General features: G+C 43.5%; 1 protein-coding gene across 1 annotated transcript in view; it reads left to right on the top strand.

Annotated features, from left to right (window-relative positions):
- Nucleotides 1–10,436: 10,436 nt before the first annotated feature.
- CA8 (carbonic anhydrase 8) overlaps nucleotides 10,437–24,343 on the top strand; it is a gene marked incomplete at its 5' end in the record, with an annotated part of 79,821 nt that continues 65,914 nt past the window's right edge. Inside the window, 3 exons of the mRNA XM_080938533.1 lie at nucleotides 10,437–10,479; nucleotides 10,901–11,092; nucleotides 21,768–21,892. Of these exons, the coding sequence (XP_080794659.1) occupies nucleotides 10,437–10,479; nucleotides 10,901–11,092; nucleotides 21,768–21,892 (360 nt within the window). The remainder of the gene's footprint in view (nucleotides 10,480–10,900; nucleotides 11,093–21,767; nucleotides 21,893–24,343) is intronic.

Here is a 24,343-nt window from a genome sequence, read left to right as displayed (position 1 = left end):
TTTTCCCAGGTTCAGTTGCCATGGCACACAGAGGACACCACAGCTGTGGCAGAAGAGGCTTGCCTGACTTCATCTCAAGTTTGCAACAGAACTGGTTTTGCAGACAAGAATTACAGGGTCATGGAGGCTCTGTGACAGGGTTCCAGAAAGCCACTAGAGCTAGGCAATGTGCAATTGGGTTGGGTTTCTTGCAATGAACACTACCTGAAGCTCTGAAGGTGAAGCCCAAGTTTTGGTGGAGCCCCAGGATCCGGGAGATGCCAGAATAGAGGACACTGACCTAGGAATAGGGTAGGCAGGCATGGAATGAGTCATCCTAAAAGAGAACCATAGCAGATTCATCACAGCAGACCTGAGGAGTGAGATCTACCTAAGACTGTGTGATCCCAGTTGATATAGTAAGAGCTGCAGATGCTGGACATGGAGCTGTGGGGTTTGCATTTGCTGAGTTAGGTTTAGTCTTGTATTGCCCTGACATTCCTTATTATGTTCCTATTCTACCCTTTGGGAATAGGAACGTTTACTCTATGTCTTGGTATATTACAAAACAGCACTTGCTTTTTGATGATTTTATAGGTGCTTACAGTCAGTAGATTGCTTTGGGTCTGAGAAGAAATAGGTACTCCCCCTCCCCCAGCTTTTAATTTTGCTTCCTACTCTTTTTTCTTAATTAATTAATTAATTAATTAATTAATTCACTTTACATCTTAAATAAAGCAGCACCCTCTCCCCACCAAGTCCCATCCTTGCAAATCCCTTCCCCAATTACTTTTTTCTCCCACTTTGGGTACCACTCCACTCTGGGACATCCAGACAAAGCAGGACTAATCACATTCTTTTACACTGAGGCCAAACCAGGCACTCCAGCTAGGAGAAGGGATTCAATGAACATTAACCCTAAAGTACAGGATAATTATGCTACAATCCCCAGACCCAAAGAATCTAATGAGGGAGGAAACTGGGTGGGAGATGGGATGAGAAGGGGAATGGGTAGGAAGGGGGATTGGGATCAGGTGGACAGAGAGGGTATGGGAGAGAGCTGGGAATGAGAACAGAAATTGGTGGGCATCTCTGGGACTCCCTGGAGTCTATGTGGGTGACTCTAGCTGAGACTCCTAGCAGTTGGGGATATGGAGACAGAAATGGCCACCTCCTGTAGCCAGGTAGGATTTATAGTGGAGGCAGGAGGACATTAACCGACTCAGAAGACCTTTGGCCTAAAATTTGTCTTGCCTGTAAGATGCACAGAGATAAAGATGGAGCAGAGATTAAGGAAACACCCAACCAATGACTGGCCCAACTTGAAACCCATCCCACGTGAAAGACCCAACCGCTGACACTTTTAATGATACTCTGCTGTGTTTGTAAACAGGAGCCCGGCATAACTGTCTCCTGAGATACTTCATCCAGAAGCAGATGGAAACAGACACAGAGATCCACAGTCAAACATCAGGTAGAGTTCAGGGATTGAGCAGGGGAGTCTTGTGGAAGAGTTGAAGATAGTATTGAGTGAGCTGGAGGAGTCAAGGGCATCATAAGAAGGCCTACGGACTCAATTAACCTGGGCCGATGGGGGCTGAACCACCAACTTAAGGGGTTGGATTTAGGACCCTGTACACATTTGGAGCAGACATACAGCTTGGTCTTTATGTTGGTCCCCTAAAAATTAGAGTGGGAGTTGTCTCGGATTCTGTTTTCTGCCAATAGATCCCCTTCCCCTAACTAGACTCCCTGGTTTGGCCTCAGTGTGAGAAGAAACTGAACTTTTGAAAGTATTGAGACAATTAAAAACCATGGGTCTTTCAGAGATGGATTAAGTGTATTTTGAATTATGAGCTGAAAAAGAGACTTAAGAAGTCAGGAGAAGAATGTTATGACTTGAAATACGTTTGGGGTCTGGACAGATGGCTCAGCAGTTAAGAGTGCATATTGCTTTTACAGGAAACCTAAGTTTGATTCTAAGAATTCGTGTCCAGTGACTCACAACAACCTATAACTTCAACAGCAGGGATATGACACCCACTTCTGGATTCTACAGGCACTGGCACACATACCTCTCCAAGAGGACCCATCCTGAATGTGGTTGGTACCAATTCCATGGCTTAGAGTTCTGGACTGAATCACGATGGACAAAGAACAAAGTGAGCTGAGTACCAGCATTTCTTTCACTCTGGTTCTACTTCATGCTCATACTCCAAGGCTTTTCAGACACGAAGGACTGTATCCCTTCAAACTATGGGCCAAGACAAATCCGTTCTTTCTTAAATCCCTTTGGTAAGAGCAATGAGAGAAGTAACTAGTAGTAAGTTTAACACAGTGACCTCTGTGCTATGGACCTTGGCTAACAGTGACGTATGAACACCGGCTCGTGAAGTGCAGCCAACATATGCCATGTCATTGTTAACAGGCAAAACTGGAATTAAAGAAGTGTACTGGTACTTTCTGTTCAGTTTTCCTTGTGATAAAAAGTTGCTTAAAAAACAGGAGAAAATCAGGAAAAGACTCCATAAATATGATTTATTTTAAAAAATGTTATACTCTTACCTACTTGCTTTCCTTACTCTTTCCTTTTATACCACTGGGTAGCTTCCAGTACTGGCTGGGTCTACCTTTGCACTACCTCTACATAGGATGAATATCTAGTGACCATAAATGGCGTATTGTGGCTGGAGTGTGCTTTAAGTTGGGACAGGGTTGTTAGGATCCTCACTGTCCTGATAGGGCAGACATTGGCTGGGTTCAGCTCTCTGGAAAAGTCAGTTTCAGGTTTGGCGGCTCAGCTCTAGGCTTCAGCATGAGAGAAAGACCTCAGATCACTCATGGCCCATGTCTCTGCTGGTAGTGGAATCTGAACCATTATTATTATTATTATTATTATTATTATTATTATTATTATTATTATTATTATTATTATTATTATTATTATTATTGCTGTTGTGGTTATCAGAACACAGAACCATAGTTCTTAGACTTTTACAATAACAAAAAGAAACAAACTGAGGAAGATGCTTGGCATGGTATTTGGTACACAAGGGACTTCTATTTTTTGGTTGCTGTGTGTTTAACACATTTCTTTATAAATCATTTAATAGGCATACCTCACAACACAGACTATGCTCCAAGAACAACAAAACCAGGACTTCTGGATTTCATGTTAGATAATAATTTCCACCCTCCCAAAAGTGTGGAAACTTTGCCTGGAGTTTCTTTTTCTTTTATTTATTGCTTCAATATGGATTTGTTTCTTAAGTATCAATCTCACAAAACAGTCCCCATATGATATAGTAAAGAATTCTTTTTGTTGTGCCTTTTATTTAGGTACCAAGGGCACTGCTTAAATTTGTGCAAGATGATTTGTCCAAGGTTGGCCATCCTTTTCTTCAAGCACCAAGTCTGACCAGTCTGAAGAAGCCTTTTTAGCATCTTTGCTCTCTTGGATAACTTTATCTAAAGCACCTATGGATGTTGTTTCAATCTGTGCTGGATAAAAAGCCAAAGTGATGTGGCCTAAAGCACTTATTCCCATGAGTGAGAAGGCTGGGATTGCGGGTGGGCAGGGCTGAGAAGGACAATTTTTCTCCTCACATTGTTGGCTCAGCTACTTTCAGCTGCAAGTTCTGCAGGTTCTGTTCTCTCCAACTGTGCCTCTGTCTTCCCTTCCCACGTGGCTGGCCGGGGCTCATGCAGACTTTAGTAGACTTAGTATGGCAGGAACTAGCCAGCTTGCATCTGTGGAAGGTTATTCTACCACAGATGTTTGGACTAAGCAATTCTGAAACTAGCTCAGATTGACAGCAGGCCTATAGGAGGGCAGGAGTATGGCAGCCGTCTTTGAAGTTGGCCATAGTACTCAGGATTATTATCCACTTTTGATCTGGCTTGCTGCTTTTGAGTATCAAGCATGGCTGCCTCTTGAGGGTGGAGTGGTGTCCAGATTGCTTCAGGAACTTAGGGTCAGATACAGGGTTGGGGAGCATTCGAACTTGGAGAGGGCATCTTCTCTTAGATGCCAAAGGTTTCAGTGAATTTTGTCTCCTACAGTTCTGACAGCTGAGTTGGAAGCTTGTTTTGAAGCCTTAAAAAAAAAAAAAAAATAAAACACAGACACACCAGTTAAATAGTTATTTTTTCCTATTTATAGAACCATAGGGGGAAGGAAACTTGACCCAAAAAAGTGAATCCACTTTGGCTTTTGTACTTGGTTTTGTTGTGTATTTCCCCTTTGAATTGGGATGTTCTTCTCTGATCCTGTGGGCATAAGAGCTTTTATTTGTCTTTCAAGAGTGCATGTGTTACTCCCTTGATGAAGCCTGTGTTGACACACCTGCCATCGGGTAAACTTGACCACACCCTTCTGTTTCCTTTGAGGTCCTTCTGCACTCCACAAGCTCCCACTGTGTAACTATAAGTTTATTGCCCTAGTATATTTATAAAGGTCAGCCAGGCCGCTCTATGGCTGGCAACATAAGGAAGCTGATATCTAAGCACATGCCGTGTGCTGTGTGAGGACTGGCTGACCAAGAGCCATAAGGCTTGGGAAGCTCACTGTATATTAGAGGAAAAGGTCAAGACATACATACTTAGCATGGAACATTTCAGGGGTAGAGGCCTGTACAGTGTTTTGTGTGTTATTTTCTTGTGGTTATGGCCAAATATGTGGTAGAAACACTTTTTAGAACATTTTACCCAGCATGGCAGTGAAGGCTGTCATATGAATGATGCTATGATATGAATTTATCCAAGGATTAATCCATCCATTAGGTCAGAGCTCTCACAGTCTAACAGTCTCTGTACTTATAATGCTGTCACAGGCACAGCCAAAACTGTGCTTTATTGATCGCCTAGGCATTTATTAATCCACTGAAGTTGGCAATAACAATTAAACCATCACACGTGTATTACAGAAGCTCAGGGGAAAGGCACTGTGCCCCTGCAGTGAGGCATTCGTTTGGCAGAAGGCTCCCTAGGGAAGGCTTGGTTGCCGTGATAGTGTACTTTATTAGAGCAATGATGTTAAAAATGCCAGCTGTAACAGAAATCATTTTGGTGCTAAAGTGGGCCCTAGGATTAACTGCTGTGGCCTCAGAAAAGAGGGGCTGATTTCTGGGTTCTCTCCAGTTCAGGATCCTGGGATGAACCAATGTATTTTTTTGGGGGGTGTGTGTTGTTTTTGTTTGTTTGTTTGTTTTTTTGTTTTGGTTAGCTTGAGGAGTGGTGGTATACAGAACCATATAATAACTTTTGGTTTCACCAGAAGATGGTAGAACCATATAATAACTCCCCAGACTTTCTTCTTAAGAAAGTAGTATTGCAAAGCTGGGGATGTGGTTCAGGAGTTAAGAACACCTACAGCTCTTTCAGAGAACAGAGGTTCGATTCTCAGCCCTCACAGCTTTCAATAGAATGGCAGTTTCATGGAAACAACACACTTTTCTGTCCTCTGCAGGTACTAGGCAAAACCATACAGGAAAAATACCATACACATAAAATAAAATAATTAAAAATAAAATAGGTAGCACGTGCCACTTTTAGCCATATTAATTTGATATGGCTGGTTAACCCCATATAGAAGAATGGAACTAGGCTCCCATCTCTCTCACCAGGCACACAATTCAGTTTCAGATGTGTCAACAGCTTTAATGTAAAACTCTGAAACCCTAAAGCTGCTAGAGGAAGATGCAGGAATAGTATTTCAAAAGATAGGAATGGGCAAAACCTTTCCGAAAAAGACTCTCACAGCTCAGGAAATTATCCCAGGAATTAGCAAACACGAGTGCACAAATGCATGCAGGGAAGAAGCTCCTGTAAGCAGTAGGGCGTGCTCCAGTCCACAGGGGGAGGAGCCTCGGGCAGAGCCTGAGAAACCTGCCAACATTTAACAGAGGATTTATACCTAGACTACTAACTACATAAAGGACTCTAAGAATTAAAGACTGTAATAAATGAACCCACAAAGTGTCTAGAAAGCTCTTAAAGGAAGAAATACAAACAGCCAAATATAAATTTAAGAAAGTGTTCGACCTCCTTAGCTACCAGGGAAATGCAAACTAAACGTTTTGCAAATTCTTATCTCATCAGAATGACTGTCCTCAATAACATAAGTAGTAAATGTAAATGGAGAGACCCTGCCTCCAGTGTGTGTGTGTGTGTGTGTGTGTTGTGTGTGTTGTGTGTGGCATATAGTGTGTGTGTGTATAGTAAGTGAGTGTGTAGTATGTGTGTGTGGTATGTATGTGTGTGTGACTGTGGTGTGTGTGTGTTGTGGTGTGTGATGTATATGTGTGTTATATATGTGTGTGTGTGATTGTGTGTGGTGTGGTGTGTGTGTATGTGTGGTATGTATATGTGTGTAGTGTGTGCATGGTGGTATGTGTGTTTCTGTGGTGTATGTGTGGCATGGGGGGTGTGTGTGGCTGTGTGTAGTGTGTGTGTATGTGTGTGTGTGTGTGTGTGGTGTGGTGTGTGTGTGTCTGTATGGTATGTTTGTGTGTGTGTGTATGTATGTGGTGTGGTGTGTGTGTGTCCATATGGTATGTTTGTGTGTGTGTGTGTGTGTGTATGTATGTGTGTGGTGTGGTGTGCGTGTGTGTCTGTATGGTATGTGTGTGTGTGTGTAGGTTAAGATGGAAACCAGAGTTAACTCTGGGTATCATTCTTCTGGTGTCATGTATGTTGTTTTTGGCCTAGAGCTTGTCAAATAGGCTAGGCTGACTGGCCAGCAAGCCCTGCTGATTGCCTGTCTTTACTTCCCCAGTGCTGAATATAGTTGTACACCATTGTGATTGTGCTGGTCTTAGAGAGGAACAATTACACACTGCTGGTGAGGATAGTACATACTGTGAAAGTCAGTATGGACACTGCTTGAAAAAAATCTAAAAATAGAACCATCATATAATCCAGCTATACAAGTTCTAGGTGTACACCAGAAAGAATCAAAGTCTGCACACCACAGACATATTGCATCTGCAAGGTTATTGCTGCTTCATTCACAACACCCAGGACCAGACTAGTACCAACAAATAAATGGATAAGGAAAATGTACATATACGCAATGGAATTTTTTTGGTGGAATTTTGCTCAGGTATAAGGAAGAATAAAATTATGACAACTACAGGAAAGTGGACAGAATTACAGCATATTTTAAACGTTTTCTCTTATATGAGAAACATATGGAACATGAAAGTAGAATATTAGAGAGAGGGAGGGGCTTGAGGGTAAGGAGCAGGAGGCAACAAGGGAGCGTAAGAGAATACATGTGGTGTGAATGCAGAGGGCGAGATGATTTGTGATGAGGACGAGGACCACCGAGGGGAGGAGGAAAGGGGAGAGCAGTGGAGGCAGTTGGGTCGAGTAACACGAAATGCACTATTGATATTGTAACAGGGAAACTGTAGCTTTCTTGAGGACAGAAGTAGGTTTTCTTCCTTCGGGGACTTCCACTGACACTGCTGCTGAAGATGCAGAATTAAAACCTGCCTAGGGAGCATTTGTCACAGAGAAGATGGCTCTACTGTCAGAGGACCTGGAGAGGAGAAAAAGCATGCAAGGGGAGAGGGTGACCGACACAATGACTCCAGGACCCAACCTTGCACTTAAGCAAGTCTTGATAGGACAGACAAAGGATAAGGAAGACTGGCTTGGAGAACAGGGAATATTCAGAAGCCCGGAGAAGGGACCCTACTTTCTCTGCTCCTCTGACATCTATTGGCGCTTGTCCGTTTTAGGGACCGGTGCTTATATCAAATGGTAATTAGTAATACACATCCTAGTGTTAAGAGATTGTTAACACTGATATGGTTTGACCTCAGTTACACAAACACTTCAGTGTGAGCAGATGAAGACAATTTAAAGACTCAAACACGCTATTAGCTTAAGAGAGAGAGCCAAAGTCAGTGAATAACTTCCGGTCCTAATAGGAAGCATGGGTATTTTTAGATTCTGATATTGGCTTTGGATGTGCTTGCTCTGTATTGTCAGTTAAAGAACTGGCCTATATCTGTGTTTAGATTTTCTGATGACAGAACTCTATAATAACTAGAACTAGAAAGGTCACCTCTGGTGGTGCTATAGCAGGGGACCCGTGGAGAGGTCTTAGGGCGTTAATAATTAGCAGCATGTGAAGCCCACAGTCTCAAAGCAATTAAGGGTGGTAATTGAATATTTGGTTTTGCAGAGCAAAATGGCTCATGTGTAGTCGAAGTTACTGTTTGCTTCCTTATAGGAGCCACATTATATAAATAAGGTTGAAAGTCCATCCAGAAAGAAAACACACACACACACACACAAACACACACAAACGAGCCAAACAAATGCTTGTCTTACAGGCAGCCACATTTTTGAACAGCAACACCTAGTTGCTGTATGTGACCTATTGGCTGCAAATCTCAATAGAAACAATTCAATCTTTCTGCCTATGCCTAGGAAATATGGCAGACCATTTACTCGTGAAAAACTTAATTGTTGAGGACAGTCTGATGACACCTGATTTGATAAACACTTCCATGTTCATGCACTTTAAATGCCACAGGCGGTCACACAATGTTGAATCTATGCTCATTTGAGGGCATAGGGGAATATTAATGTTGAATTTCGAATGGCCCAGGGATTTTATAATAGAGGTCTTGTACAGCCTTTGCATGGATTCCATCACCTATGACACTCGATTAATGTTAAACATATGTACAGACATAAACACATACCCTTGAAACCTATAGGCTATGTAGGTGCTGCAGCTGGCCAGTTTTCTCTCCAGACAGTGGCGGAGCAGGTCAACTGACGTTTTTCTCCTTAGCCTCCATCCATTTCCTGAAGACATGGGATTTATTGTGATGTGATTTTTATTTATTTATTTTTTAAGTTAAGGCTCCAGCAGGCAGTAAAGAATAGCAGCCCAGTTCCTTAAAGCTTCCCAATTAATCAATCACCTCCAAGCTGTTTGAGGAATTAGGATGTATCCATTCCTGTCACAGACATTTGGGAGTGTGTACGGGCTATGTAAAAGGCTAACCATACTGCAGGCCTGAATCCTAGCTTACTATCCAAATATATGTCCTATCAACGGGGAGCAAAGGAGCTTAGGGGTTACTGAACAGGCCTGGAACGCCGGGATGAGGCATTAGCCTGAGGTTGGGAAACATACTTCAGGGGTAACGACTTGACCTCTTTGGACCGGGAAAGTTCCTGATTGTTTCGTAATGTGTGTGCATTTCATTATTTACACGATTTCGTGAGGCGCTTGGGAGCTGTGCACACAGCAAGGTGAGCCTGTAGCAGCACCCCAGACTTAAGAGTGGATCCAAACACCCCGTTTCATTGTCTTTGAAACACATTTAGTAAAAATTTCTCAAACTATACCACTTCTCAATTTTTTTTTTCCGCGAAATGTTGGTAGGACTTACTTTGGGGAACAAAATCTATATTCATTTTCACTGTGATCTAAGGACGAATTAAGAAGTAAAACTAGCTCAGATCAGCTGCCACCTCCGCTCTTGGCCCCGTGGTGGTGCATTCTTGCAACCCTAGTGTTTGCGAAGTGGAGGCCAGTGCAGTTCAAGGTCATCCATTTCTCCACTGGGAGGAGTTTGAGGCTAGCCTGGTCTCCATGAGACCCAGTCTCACAAAACCAAAGCCCAACAAAATTGACTGGTAAGTGACGGCCAATAAACCGTTCGACCAGGGAGTCTTATTGGTTCCACGGGTCTTCAATCCTGTTCCCAAAGCAAGGCAACTCCTTTGAGAAAATTGTTTGGAGCAAGGGGAGCACCGGAGACAGGCCGGTCTTTGGGGGTTCCCCGGTTTCTGGAAGGGTATTAGGGCTTGGGTGCAGCAGGCTTTCCCTGGGCGCCGCAGCTCCAGCCTGGCTTTCTCAGGCTTGTCCGTCCCAGTTGCTGGGTAGGAGGGGATGGAGGTGGGGTGTAGGGCGGGGGCGTGTCTTCGGGCCAGACACGCCCCCACCGACCTTAAAAACCAGCGAGCCTGCGCCCGGCTGGATACAGCTCGCGCTCGCGGGGACTGCCACGCTCCGCGCGGTCCCCAGCCCCGCGCCTGCCGCGCCCTCACCCGCGCTGTAAAGCTGCCCATGGCTGACTTGAGCTTCATTGAGGATGCAGTCGCCTTCCCCGAGAAGGAGGAAGACGAGGAGGAGGAGGGCGTGGAGTGGGGTTACGAGGAAGGTAGGCTCGTGGGGGCTGCTGTCGCGGCTGCTCCGCCACACGCGGTCCCGCGCCTGCCCCGCCGTGGCTGCCCCACTGCTGCTGCCGGGCAGCCGTATCTCCCAGCCTGGAGCAGACACACTTTCTAGTTTTGGAAGTATAACTAACCCTGCTTCAGAAAACGCGTCCTGAATTGCAGGCTGGGTCATTGCTCTTGGGGACTTTAAGAAGAGTTTCCTAAATCTGTGTCCTCAGACCCAGGGCTCCGAATAGCCATTAGTGCCCATGTTTACTGTACGCACGGAGAAAAGCGCAAAAGAGCCCATAGGTATATGCATGGGACACTGTATTTGCATTTTCAATAAATGGTACTCATGAGCGGTGCCCGTTTTCTGTTGTCTCCGAGCGTCTTGGGCTTTGCTGAAATTTCCTAGTTCTGCACATAAATGAACTGACAAGCAGAAGACATTTCAGTGGTGTCTTTTTCTAGTAGATGGCATAAGTTTCCTAGAGCCCTACATCAAGGTGTCTATGCACAGATATAAACACAGCTCTAAAGGATTTTGTGTGTGATATTTGATCACTCACACAATGAATGTGAAAACCCACGCACATTTCTCATATTTTATCTATATCCAGATGATGCACACAGCTATCATATCGAGGATTATGAGGTTTTCATGTTATATTTTACTGTCACTAACCTTAAAAAAAAAAAAAAAACAACCTCGTCTCATTTTTGTCTTCAGGTGTTGAGTGGGGCTTAGTGTTTCCTGATGCTAATGGGGAGTACCAGTCACCTATCAACCTGAACTCCAGAGAAGCCAGATACGACCCCTCGCTGCTGGATGTCCGCCTGTCTCCAAATTACGTGGTGTGCAGGGACTGTGAAGTCACCAACGATGGACACACCATTCAAGTCATCCTGAAGTCGAAATCAGGTAATTTGGAACGCGTGTTTCTGCACTTTTATATTTAACTTGTATGGTTGTAAAGTTGACAGCGGCAGTTTCTGTTTTCATAGTTCTTTATAAGTTGCATTGATTTTCTGGGAATTCTTTTCTACTAAGGTTCTGAAGGGCTAAGAGTGTGAAGTGATGGAAGTCTTAGCTGGCTGTCCTTCCAAAGCTGTGCCTGGAGCCGCCTCTTGCTTAAGCAAACATTGACTGAACTATGAAGGTGTACATACGCAGGCATGCTGATTTGAGTTTCTCCTGTTTTTTTTTTTCTAGATTATTGATTAGCTGAAATCATTTAATTATAATGTTTTTTTTTTAAAAAAAAAATAGTTTGTGAGACCAAAGATTGGAATTCATTGATAATCACCCGTGTTCGAGATGAACTTTTCAAATTAAATTTCCCTTCTCTGTTAGTGACAAGGATAATTTTAATGTCGAACGCAGCCGGATACCTAGTGACAACTCAGCAGTCTTGTTTGTTTTTAACTCACCCAGTCTTCCTGAACCCCGTTGAAATGAATCTGGAAGGTTTTGTGGAAAATGCAATTTCCGGGAAAATTGCTTTTCGGTTTAAATGTGGGAGAGATGAAAGCAGATGTAAAAAACATTAGCAGTAAGACAGTGTTTTTCATGGGGGATAATGATGATTTTTTCCTCCTGGAGAGAACAGAGCATTAGTGCGTCGAATGTTGGTGTGGTTTACAGACAGACTGCTCGCATTAACTCCAAACTGATAAACGAGGCATTTCAAACCACGGAATCATTAGGCTGTTATTAGTTGAGGAAGATATTTATTCTTTCCTTTACTCATCGTGTTTCACAGTTGTGATTCGAAATCCATGAGGCAGTGCATGTATTCCCTGCAGCTACTGTGAGTTTAATCAAGGTGGGGACAGAGCCTGAAGGATGGTGTGTGTTATATATGGAGCTAGTAAACACACACACACTCACACACACACACTAGCACACACACTCACACACATACACACATACACTCACACACACTCAACACTCTCTCACACACACACTCACACATACATACACATTCACATACACATATACACACACTCACACACACATACACAGACACACACACATTAGCACACATACGCACACACTCACACACATACTCACACACACTCACACACTTTCTCACACACACCCTCACACACTTACTCACACGCACACATACACACACATACACACACACACAATCACACAGTGAACTTAGGTTTGAGCTTAAATCAGAATGTTTTGGAGATGTGTATCTCTGGTCATCATATATTTGACACTTTTGTGTACTCTATATATTCCTCCACTCCTACCATCCTCTGACCTCCACTCCTGAGCAGGGGGAACCAGCCTGTAGTTCTGTCCTGACCTGCAATGCCGGATCCAGATTTCATTCTTCCCTTCTTTGGGGACCTTCCTCCTCAGAGGCCCAGTTCCTTCTGTCACTACAGCAACCTCTCCCTTTTCATATTTCAACAAACTTAAACACCAGTCAGTTCTGGGTAGTGGTGCACACCGCTAATCCAGCACTGCAGAGACAGAGGAAGGTGGGGGTCTCTGGGAGTTTCAGGCCAGCCTGATCTACACAGTGAGTTCGAAAAAGAAGGCAAGTAACTGAAAAACCATCTCTCCGTTAGTTTATTACTTTCCCTAGGCTATTTCAGCTTCTCTAAGGAATTGTCTTTACAGTCTCAACATCATTATTTCTTTATTTATTTAATGAAGCTTTTTATTTCTTTATCAAAATGGACTACAGATTTTATTTCAATAGTTGGCCAGGTTTACATTTTCTCTACATCTAGCCAGAGTCTGCCCTGCCCTACTTACAGCTGCCATTTTTCTCTAGTAACAACGACTTTGAACCTTTAAAAATTATTTTTCGTTGTTTTTTGAGATTATGATATAATTACATCATTTTCCATTTCTTTTCCTTCCTAACTATTGCATATTACCCCTTCTTGCTATCTTTCAAGCTGATGGGCCTTTTCATTAATTATTAATTGTTCTCATGTGACACACACACATACACACACAGACACGTGCACACACACATCACCTGCTCACTTCCTATAATGTTACCTAGATGCTTGTTTAAAGGACTGAATCTTTTAAAATTGCTTTGTTCTTCACTACCTCTGTATTTCTTAATAACATGTCTATGCTGTTTGCTCTGACATTGAAGAGCTCTTCAGACCCCCTGCTGCAGAAGGGCAGGTGAGTCTTCTTAGTCTTTGCTGTCCCAGTTTTGCTGCGCATACTTAAATTGTATTGTTATTAGAAATAATACCCAACGCATAATTGCTATGACCTTGCACCTGCAATTTCTGCCGGAGGCTCTATTGGGTTTCCTTTATGGAACAATGTTTTCCTTTGGAGTTCCTGTAGTCTTGTTTATTTATTTTTAAGGTTACCTAACAGGAACTCACTTTCAGCCCTGACAGATGGTAGATCTGTCTCAGGACGTTCAATGGCAGCAAGTCACCTTTTCTTTCCTCCTGTCCTTTCTCTGGCCCCTTGGAGCTGCCCCTGTCTCTCTGGACTGCCAGGGAAACACCAAAGTTCATACAGGTTTCCAGTGTGCTCTCACACTTTCAATTTCTAAAACCTGGTGCTAGCTGAATTCTTTTTTTTTTTTTTTTGTTTAATCTCCCCATTCAGTGATTCACGAAAGTGAGACCTTTCATCGTTTCCTGTTGCCTTCTTCCTGTTGTTTGTTTGTTTTTGGTTCCTTCTCTCTCAGTTCTGTTCTGTCCTTTGCTCTTGGAGGTTCTCCTCGAACACCTGGTGATTTGGCTCAGCTGCTCCCCGAGATGAGTCTAGATGAGTCTCAAAGGCTCAGTTCAGGAAGGGGGGGGGGGGAGGCTGAGGTCTGGTCACATGGTCAGTAATGGAGTCCATTGGTGGCGTGGGTGTGCTAGAGATAGCTTTGGAGGGGGGCTTCAGTGTCCTCAGAACTTACGTGCTTGCTGTTTCTGCTCTTTTAGGGACACTAGGTAAGTGGCAAGGGATGGCTGGCCCACATGTAGATGTCTGCACTCTGGTTGTCGTCAACAGCCAAGAGTGCCACCGTATGGTCTGTTCCTATTCTCTGTCAATCTGCTAGGAGCTGTAAAGGCAGCTGTTGGGCTATGGAGAATGGGGTTCAGAGAGAGCTGCTCTTTTTAGGGACTTTGTTTCTCGTTTGCCGTTTTCCACCCTATTCCCCACTCCCATCCAGGCGGACCCCGATGTCCCCCCCACCCCCCGTTCCCAGTCTGTTCTTGTGTCTCTTTCCATTTGGCTGTTCTGACAGAATGCCTTACACTATGCAAGGTGTCCATATCGGGAGTTTATGTCTTCCGGTTCCGGGGTGTGGGAGGTGTCAGCTTAGGGTGTGCGCAGATGTGGCATCTGATGAGAATATACTCTGCGGCACGGCTGGCGCCTGCTAGCTGCTGTCCCCGAGTTGCAGGAGGGTAAAGGGGAGCCCTCTTCCCATTCTCCAGGACAGAACCCTCCTCAGCTACACATCTCTAACATGGCTACTCTTGGGGCCTGGCTTTAGTATCGGCTGTGTCCGGTGGTAGGTGTACTTCTGGGGGTGGGGGGGGGGGAGTCACCTCTGCCACTGTAATTTCTGTTTTCCTAAGTGAGAATTTCAGGCCACTGAGCAGCTCCTTCGGTTCTTTTGGTATTTTCTCTGCTGATTACATTTTCACCCTTGGCCATTCTGAGCCTTCATGGTTCCCTCTTGTGTAGTGAGGCCTGAGCAGGCGGCGGCGGGGGTGGGGGGGTGGGGGGGGACTTCTTGTCTGACTGATGACAGTGTGACGTCTCTAAATTTTATTTATTTGTCTATTTCCTTATTAATTTCGTTTTTGAGATAGGAACTGTGTAAGCGATACAGCCCGATGGAAAAACCACGGTGCAGCTGGAGATTATTTTGAGTTTCAACAACCTTCTGCCTCTACCCCGAAGACCTACAGTGTCCCACTCACATGCTTTTTAGAAATGTACTTGTAAAATTATTTCTGTTATTAGTATGTATATAATGTGTGTGTGCGTGCGCGTGTGTGTGTTGAGGATTCATGCAAGGGTGCAGGGGTTCAGAGGGCAATTTTATGACTATGCCTCCTTACATATTTACACGGAGGTTTTGGGATCAAATTCAAGTTGTCAGGCTTCAAAGAAAGTGATTTTATACCCCGAGCCATTTTAGTGACTCACAGGTTATCTTTTCTTAAAAGTTAAAAAAAAGAAAAAAAAAAAAAAAACCCACAAACAACCCCCCCCCCAAAAAAAAAAAAAAACCAGTATTCATAGGGTAAGCGCAGGCAGCATTTCCTTTTAGGAATGAAATCTTACATTTTCTCACCTGCCGTGTTAAGGTCTTAGTTTCTGTGAGGATGCCAGTGACTGTGGGCATGGTCATTTTCCCCCTCTTCTTTTAATATTTTTTTCTAATTTTTATTGTAAAAAATAAAACCTCACAAAGAATTTCCCCAAATGACCACGCCATTTTTTTTTTTTTTTGGTAGTATAATTTTGGTGTTTACGTTTCACAAACTAAAGGTCTTCATTGCATCCTAACGATGCAGTCAGTTGCTCAATTTGGTCCCCTCCAGAAATGCTGCCTTGGGGTATTTCTCGGTCCCACCACCCTCTCTCCCCGCCGTGCAGCTCTATTGAGAGTTCCTTGGGCTAAGGCCACAGGTGATCTTGCCGCGGGTGATCTTACCACGGGTGATCTTACCACGCACTCTCCCCAGGGGCACTCTAAAAACCTTCTCCCACTCCAGCTGCTGGGTTTGAAGCGAGATGCGTGAACACCCTCTGGTCTCGGATGTGGTTACCTGCGAGCTGTTTTAGTTTTGACTGCTTCTCCCTGTCGGCTCTTCAGACCCAATCATCCTGAGCACACTGGGCTCTCTAGGCTTCCTCCTCAGCCCTGCTCAAACAGGCGCACTGGAGAGACCGTGTGCTGCTTTGTTTCCTGTTAACGTTCCTGTTCTCAGACTGGCCGGATGTTGCATACCCCTTGGCAGGTTGGGACAGCCTCGGCTTGAACAGCCCGGGGAAGGAAAGTCCGTCCTTACTGAGGAGCAAGTACACTTTGCACGTGAGCAGTTCTCCAAGTCAGACTCCCCAGCATGTGTGTTTTGAGGTTCTGGACCCACACAGAGCATATGTATCGGGCTTTCTGAGGCATCCTTTGGAACACTGCTGACATCTCATCAGGAAGGTGGCATTTTTCCATTCTGACACGTGTGCTCTCAACACTTACTGATTATTTCCTGCAGCGGTATAGACTCACCCATCCATAAGAGCTAAACAGATACTCGAAGCCAGGAGAACAAAAGACCCGTAAATAACTACTGGGTGTCTGATTTGACTGTGGTGTTGGGAGGATAGGGCTGGAAAGAGCCTGCCGGGTTTTACAGATGTGTGATGTGTCAGAAGAAGCCGGAGGTGTGTGCCTGTGCAGCACACTTGCTCACTGGTCCCCTCTGGCTGGTGGGACGCAGTTGGCAATGTTATAGCTTTACCTTATATAAAGAGTTAAAGGCTTTGGGTCTGGTAAATGTAAGTCAGCAACCAGTTATTGAAGGGTGATTGTTTAGTGGAAATTATGAGAGAAGGGCTTGGGGAAGAGGTGGGATTTGAAGAGATCTTGGAGGGTAAATATGCTTATAGATTGGTGAGATGTAGAGCAGAGAGCTGGGGGAAAAGCCACAAGGATCTGGGAGCAATGCAGAAATGGTGGCAGAAGGAAAGGGAAGTCTTATAGCACATCTGGGAGAAGATGCGCTTGTGGTAAAGGGCTGAACGGGTAACATGGCAGCACTGTATGCCTTGGGATCTAGGAGAGATTTGGAACTGGTTGAAAATTTAGAGAAAAACTACATTACCCAAGACTGAGACCACTGTGGTTCCTCCCCGTGGATAAGTAGGGCTGACCCAGGGCTAAGCTGAGCTGCTATCTACACAGTTCCAGTGGATAGTGTGTGCAGTACGGGGAGGAGGGAATGGACAGAGATGGGCAGGGGTTGTGTCCCTGAGACTGGACCATGGTTTGGCTCCTGTCATCCTCCTCTCGGTACTGAGTCTGCTGAAAAGTGACAGAGTGCCACCTGGCCCGGAGTTTGGCCCCTTTTCACATCCTGTGGGTGATGACTTGACCAGACCACGTGCCCTATTGTCTCCTGGAGCTGGGGAAGTTATTTACGGCTGTCACATACGAGATCTGATTTCTCATCGGGACCGATGAACAGCAAGAATCTTCACATTTGAGGTCTGGAAGTTGGACATATTTATGATGATAAGAAAAATAGCATAAATGCAACATGGCAACAGTTTTTATTAATTAGTAGTAGTTATGTTCTTAGCTCCCGTGGACTGTGCTGAACCTTTTCTATACTGTTTTTCTTGTTATATATACTTATGACAAAGTTTACCTTATAAGTTAGGCACAGAATGAAATTAGCAGCAATATGTAATAATCATATAAATTATATAATAATCATATAAATTATATAATAATCATATAAATTATATAATAATCATATAAATTATATAATAATCATATAAATTATATAATAATCATATAAATTATATAATAATCATATAAATTATATAATAATCATATAAAAAGTCATAAGCACATACCGGAATACAAGTTATGTGGATGAAGTCTCTCTATATGTTGGAAATTGTTGATTGTGTCCTTTCAATTTGTGTTGAATGCAGATAACAGAAGCCATAGCTTTTGGTTAGGAACAGGGACAGGTTTCTTTTGGAACAGTGCTACTCAGGCATGTGACATTGCCCATCACTTCATTTAGCTGCAAAGGGTAAATACTTGGATTTTATGACACATGGTCTTGCCATTAGCTCAGGCTGGCCTCCAGTTCTCACTCCTTCAGCCTCTGAGTGCTGGGCTGACAAGTCCATGTCCCCTAAGCCAAGAAAAGATAATGACAATGTTAATTGGCCGTCAGCATAAGAGAAGTCGCTAATCCCTCTAGATCATTTGTGCTATCCACGGCACTTACTATAGCAACTCTAATTAGAAAAAGCTTACTTCTGGGTCTCTGATAAGTCTCAGTCTATTTCTAGGCTGGCTGATTATCCCTAACCCCAATCCCCCTGTATAAAGCCTCTGCCTGCTGGCGACTTATGATCTCTTCTCTCAGAACACACATGAACTGCTTGGAATCTCTGAGCCTCTCCAAGGCTTTTCTCCCTGCATTGGCTGCAGTTCTCCATCCCCTTAGTATATTCTTCAAAGTTCACCTTGGCTGTCTTCAGTGATTCCGTGTACACTCTCTGGCTTTTGATGACCCTAGCTGGAATATCCACATTTTCTTTGCTGTCTCTGATACCTGTAGGGAACCTTCTTTAGGTAGTGGGGATATCTGGCTGCACTGGGTAGGACTGTCTGTATTGAGAATACCTAGCTATACTGCACATGCTTGGCTGCACTGGGGATGCCCAGCTGCAGTAAGGACGCCTAACTACACTGCGCATGCTTGACTCCACTGTGAATGCCTGGCTGCTGCTGAGGTCAGTTCCTTTTGCTTTGCCTTCTCTGTGGCCAACCCACTCAAAATGAGTGCTCAGTTCAAATGAAATGTGAAGGAACTCTCCTCCCGTCACAGCTTTTGAATTACACGGTAAATCTGTTTTCGGCAAAGGACTACGAGGCTTAGACAAGTTTAGTAACATGGTTGGTCATTAAGTTGACGCGTGAAACTCTTAGATTTTGTAGAGTGTTCCTTTAGGGGCTCTTTCTGTGTCTCTTAAGCATTATGGCAAGGCCTATTAAAGAGCAGGTAAGAAATGGGGACAGTTGCGATGACATCACTAGTTGCAGATTCTCCCCCTGGTTTTGTCACACTTAGGGAATGCAGCATTTCAGAAGAGTCACCCTTAGGTTGTTTCGATGTACGTCATTGGAGCTGAGTTCACCGACCTCCCTCCCCCCAAGGAATCTTCCAAGTACTATCCAAACATCACTCTCCAGAACTTAGTGTGTGGTTACATAGGAAAGGCACTCACTGGGATGACTAGCTTCCTAATAAGCCACATCATTTGTAGAAAATGTGTGTAGTGTCTTTAGAGGATGTCACTGAATGGGGTCCAATGGTGACAATTTTTTTCGGCATATGAACAGTCTATCCTAAGGGATGAATAAAGAGTTCATTTACTTGACATCTCAAGCTAAATCCAGTGTTTCACCTTTTCAATGGTGGTGTGTGGCCACATGACTTTAGTATGGTTGACTTTTGACTTCACCAGCAACAAAAGTGAGAAATAACCACCAGGACAAAGCCACCTCTTTGCTTCCTCTCCCTGAGGGTCAGTCTGGGAATAGTGCCTTCCTCCAAAGTGTTCATATGTCCTCACAGCATATATGGTCCAGGAGGATCCTGTTGCCTCATTATTTTTTCATGGGATACAACTAACTACAGCTAATAAAACTACCACAGTGACCAAGAATGACTTGGCTGTGTTCGATCTCCACATGATGTGAGACCCATGAAGCCAGGAGTTCTGTCTGTTTTGTTAACGTCATTGCATTTTATGTATTTTATACACTGCCTGGTATCTTGTTATAGATAATAAGGAATATTTGTAAATAGTTCCCTTGGGTTTTGAGTATCTTCCTGTCAAAACATAGGCCTATACAGCTTGAGTTTCTAGCATGTTTCAAAATAGAAGCTCTGGGTCCATGGATTAAAGAGCACTTGCTGGGTAAACCTGTAGATCTGAGGTCATTTTCAGTTCCAGCACTCATGGTAGAAAGATTCCCTCTTTCCCTCTTTTTTTTTTTAAACTCATTATACATGCATGAACACACACACACACACACACACACACACACACACACACACACACACACACACACACACACGTATGGTTAATGGGGCTTACTAGTTTCTACTTGCAGAACTATTAACATTTCTCCTGGATGCTTTTTTTCCTCCTGAGTTGGTGGAAAGCTGACAACCAGCCCTGTTAGATACTTGCAAGGACTGCATGGTGTGTGAGATGCCTTTATTTTTACCTTATTTTCTGCCACGTTCTTTCCTCTTGTTCTCTTTCTAACCGACATTTTCTGGCTGTTGTGCACACAGATCGACATAAAGCCAGTTAGAACTGGTTACTGGCTAAGGGTCACTTTCTTTTCTCTTGGATTTGAGGGTGGCAATGGGAAACAAAAATCTGGAACCAATCTTTATTTCCATTGAAATTGGCCATTGCTTTATAATACACTTTACTTTGAGTTACAAATACTCTGCTAGGGGCTGGTAAAGAAAATATATAAGAAATTGCTTAGGTTATCATGAAGATGCATTTTCCACTGAACTTTAATGTGTCCTTCTTTGGGACATAGTTCTAGATCATATCAGAAATGAGCACTAGATGTGGCCCAGTTGGATGGGTACTAATGATATTTTGGACATTATTACTATTTGATTAGTTTCAGCCCAAGAGTAGACAGAGCAGTATATGTGATATGTTGAATAATCATTGGTTTTTTAAAACTATGACTTAATAATAGACTATTTTTATTTTAATTTTTTTTACAATTATTTTTGGTTTCTTGAAACAAGTTTTCTTAGGATAAGGTTTTTCTGTTGTAGCTCTCGATGTCCTGGAACTCACTCTGTAGACCATACTCTCTTTGAACTCACAGAGATCTGCTTGCCTCTGTCTCTGAGTGCTGGTATTAAAGGCCTGTGCCGCTGTTGCATGGTAGTTTATATTTATTTTTAGCGTGTGTGTGCGCGTGTGCGCATGCGCACACACGTGTGCATGCTGTGTGTGTTCCACTGTTCCACATGTGTGTGGGTCTTGAGGAGGCTGGACAAGGGTGTTGGATCCCCTGGATCTTGAGTTACAAAAGGCTGTGAGCTGCCTCATGAAGTTGCTTAAAACCTGAGACCTTTAAAAGAGCAGCGAGTACTCTTAACCACTGAATGGCCCCTCCAGCTCCTGCTGGTTGTATTGATATTCATCCTCCTTGGATACTTTATCAGCTTATACCTATTCTCTGATTGGAATTATACCAATGCCAGTGAAGGTCACTAAGATGGAGCCTAGTTCTTTGATAGACTTACGGCAAGTGACTGATTTGTATGGGGCTCAGACTATATTTGTGTGTTTTGATCAGTGATCCCAGTAAAAGTGACAGTGGTGTGTTTGTGGAAACTGGGCAGATGGCTCATTGGTTAAGAGACAGCACTATTCTTGCGGGAGACCCAAATTTGTTTCCCAGAACCCCCATCAGGTGGCTAGTAATTGTCTATAACTCTAGCTCTAAGGGATCTGATACCTCACAAACATCTGTACATAATTTAAAATACTTTTTAAAAGAGACTCAGGAGGGATTTATTACCTTATCTATTCCTGGAGTATAAAACAGGAAAACCTAAAATATACATATATACATATTTAAATAGCAAGCATGAGAAGCGTCGTGGAATCTGGACAGTTTGAGTTTACCTCAGTTGTAATACGTCTCTCATTTTGACTTTGCAGATTCAGTCTTTAGAGTCCAGGAGAGCTTTTTGGTTCAACAGCAACAGTACAAACGCAATCACAACACATCTTGTAAGTAGAGCTTGGGACAGCATTCAGCAGTGTCATTTTCTCTTTTCAGTTCTGTCAGGAGGACCGCTGCCTCAGGGACAGGAGTTTGAACTGTATGAAGTTAGATTTCACTGGGGAAGAGAAAACCAGCGTGGTTCTGAGCACACCGTCAATTTCAAAGCCTTTCCCATGGAGGTAAGAACAATAATCTTGTTAAAAAAAAATCTCACAACTTAGTAAATAACTCAGCAATTTACAGAAGGTATTTGTTTTGAAAGAAGATGTGTAAGTCTTGAATTTTATCTTTGTGCTAAGACAAAAGAGTACCTAATAGATGTCAGGTTGTGATGGTTAATGAGTCACTACCTGCCTTCTTTCTGGGCTCAGAATGCACAGGGGCACAGGCCGCAGAACTGTTAGCATTTATGCTGTCTCAGGTCATAGACAACGTGTGTGTGTGTGTGTGTCTCACCCCTGAAGTAATACCTACAACACTTCTTTCTTCATGAATTTATATACATTCTTTAATACAAAATTGAAGTGTCGTATCTCCTATGGTTCTATTTCTGGGGTCCTTGCCTGGGTGGAATTCTTCATCCCCTTTTTAATCATCTCCTGTTGGATTTGATAGTTTCCTGTCATGCATTCATCATAAGGATTGGCACGTGTTGAGTCCACTGACTTCTTTGGCTCCGGGTGTTTGAGGACAAGGTCTCCTCTTCATTGCTCTGATGACTCTCATCCTTACTAACTGCCAGGCTCATCACAAAGGTCACAGAGTTGATGGGATGCTCCTGTTGGTTCAGGCCTTGCTGTATTTAATTCCATAAGAACTCTCAGTTCTCCTCAATAAGCAGATGTTCACTAGTTCGTAAGAGCCTCCCTTCTTTCCTCCCTTCTGCCCTCACTCCCAGCCCTGTGGTTTTAATTCATTTCTAGGCCTTACATCTTAACTATACATTGACTTTCCCTCCATGTAGAATCATGTGGCTAATCAACTGCCTAATGGCTTTTCTGTTTTGGATATCTGGTAGGCATCACACAGTGAAGATCTTCTAAGGCCTTTGTGAAAAAGAACTGTTCTGAGGTTTGCTGCAATACTAGGCTTCCTTTTCTGTCCTCCACACTTTAGATGTACTGCATATTAAGTATGAACTTACTCCTAGAAAGAAGCCATGTGTAGATCTGCCTCCACAATCAGAAATCACTAATGTGTCATCTACATCTTACGTGGACTGGACAGGATTACACTGGAATATTTTTCATAATTATCTTAATCATTATTTTAAAGTTTTCTCAGACACCCAAGTTTTAAAAGTGAAATGTGAAATGCTTCAAGGATGGAAGAAAACCCCAAAAGATAGTGTATCGAAAAGTGTGTACGCTGCGTCTCAGGAGTTCAGGAAGAGAAGGCGGCATCAAGTTTCTGTTGAGGAAGGTTCCATGTATCTCCTAGCATTTTGTTTTTCTTTTGCTTTTCCTCCCCCCACATCCCCTGTGCATAGAGGCACCCTCTCATTTCTATTGCCCTAAAAAATATGTGTTGTTACCTCTGACTCCTGTCTTGTCCCAAGTGTCCCCGAGAAAGAAGAATGTATATACCGCACAACATCCAAGAAGAAGGAAGATGTCACACATAGCAGTGGAGGATGGGGTGGGGTTGGGGCTGGTCAGAGGGGAGGACAGAGCCCTGACCTCCTCTTACGTCCCTGTCACCATTTTGTTTTAATGAGTCTCTAAGGTGGAGGTTCTGGCAGATATGGACATAATCGGGCAGCAAGAACCACAGATGGGAATCTGAAGCTCCGATTGTCACACAGTTCACGACCATGTGGAAGTTTTGCTATTTTGGGGTCAGCAGTCATCTGGGCAGTCAGATGAGATCTGACCTAACATCCAGGCAGGCTTATCCACTTGGTGCTTCAACTGATCCATGTCTTTAAGTGCAGGCAATGGTTTATTTTGAGTAAAGATTAAATTCTGGCAGTGAAGCTTTGCTTCTGTAGAGTTATTTATATTGGGGATAATGGAATTACAAGCTTCATTTTTTTCCCCCAATGTCGTTAAGGGGTGGTATTTGTATTCTTTGTTATCCCAGATTATCCTTGGTGCAGTCCCAGGGAAAATACTGACATTAGCCATCTGTCATTTGCTTGGATTGATTCTATTGGTTTGTAAGTGCCGCGGCTTCACAGGGTTCAGAAGAGGGTCTCTGCATTGTAGCTCTTAAAATAGAAGGATACAGGGGTCAAGGTGATAGTGCCGTGTTTCAAAGCATCTACTGATCTCCCAGCATGCTCTGTTCCCAAGCATCCTTATCAGGTGGCTTTCAACTACTTATAACTCTAGCGCCATTTTCTTCAGAACCTTATAGGCACTGCTTTCATGTGCATCATGCCGTAGGTAGTTTATAGTAAGACTGGGTGGAACAGTACTCTACTATAGGCCTTGGATGCTGTCTGACAACACTTTAAACCTTTTGACTGGTGAAAATTTTGTTAACTTGACATATTCCAAAAGGTTTTTATCTGTCAAGATGTTGGGTCTGGACAGTCTTAGGGTGTTAGGTGGGTCACAAAGGAGGGGGTCACAGAATGGCCCTTTGATCGTTAGACTCTGGAACTGTAGTATTCCAACCTGCCACTG

This window comes from Micromys minutus (genome assembly GCF_963924665.1).
Source record: "Micromys minutus genome assembly, chromosome: 26".
In the NCBI taxonomy this organism is placed as follows: Eukaryota; Metazoa; Chordata; class Mammalia; order Rodentia; family Muridae; genus Micromys; species Micromys minutus.
Note: the sequence above shows the minus strand (reverse complement) of the source record. Positions and strands in the feature narration are given on the sequence as shown.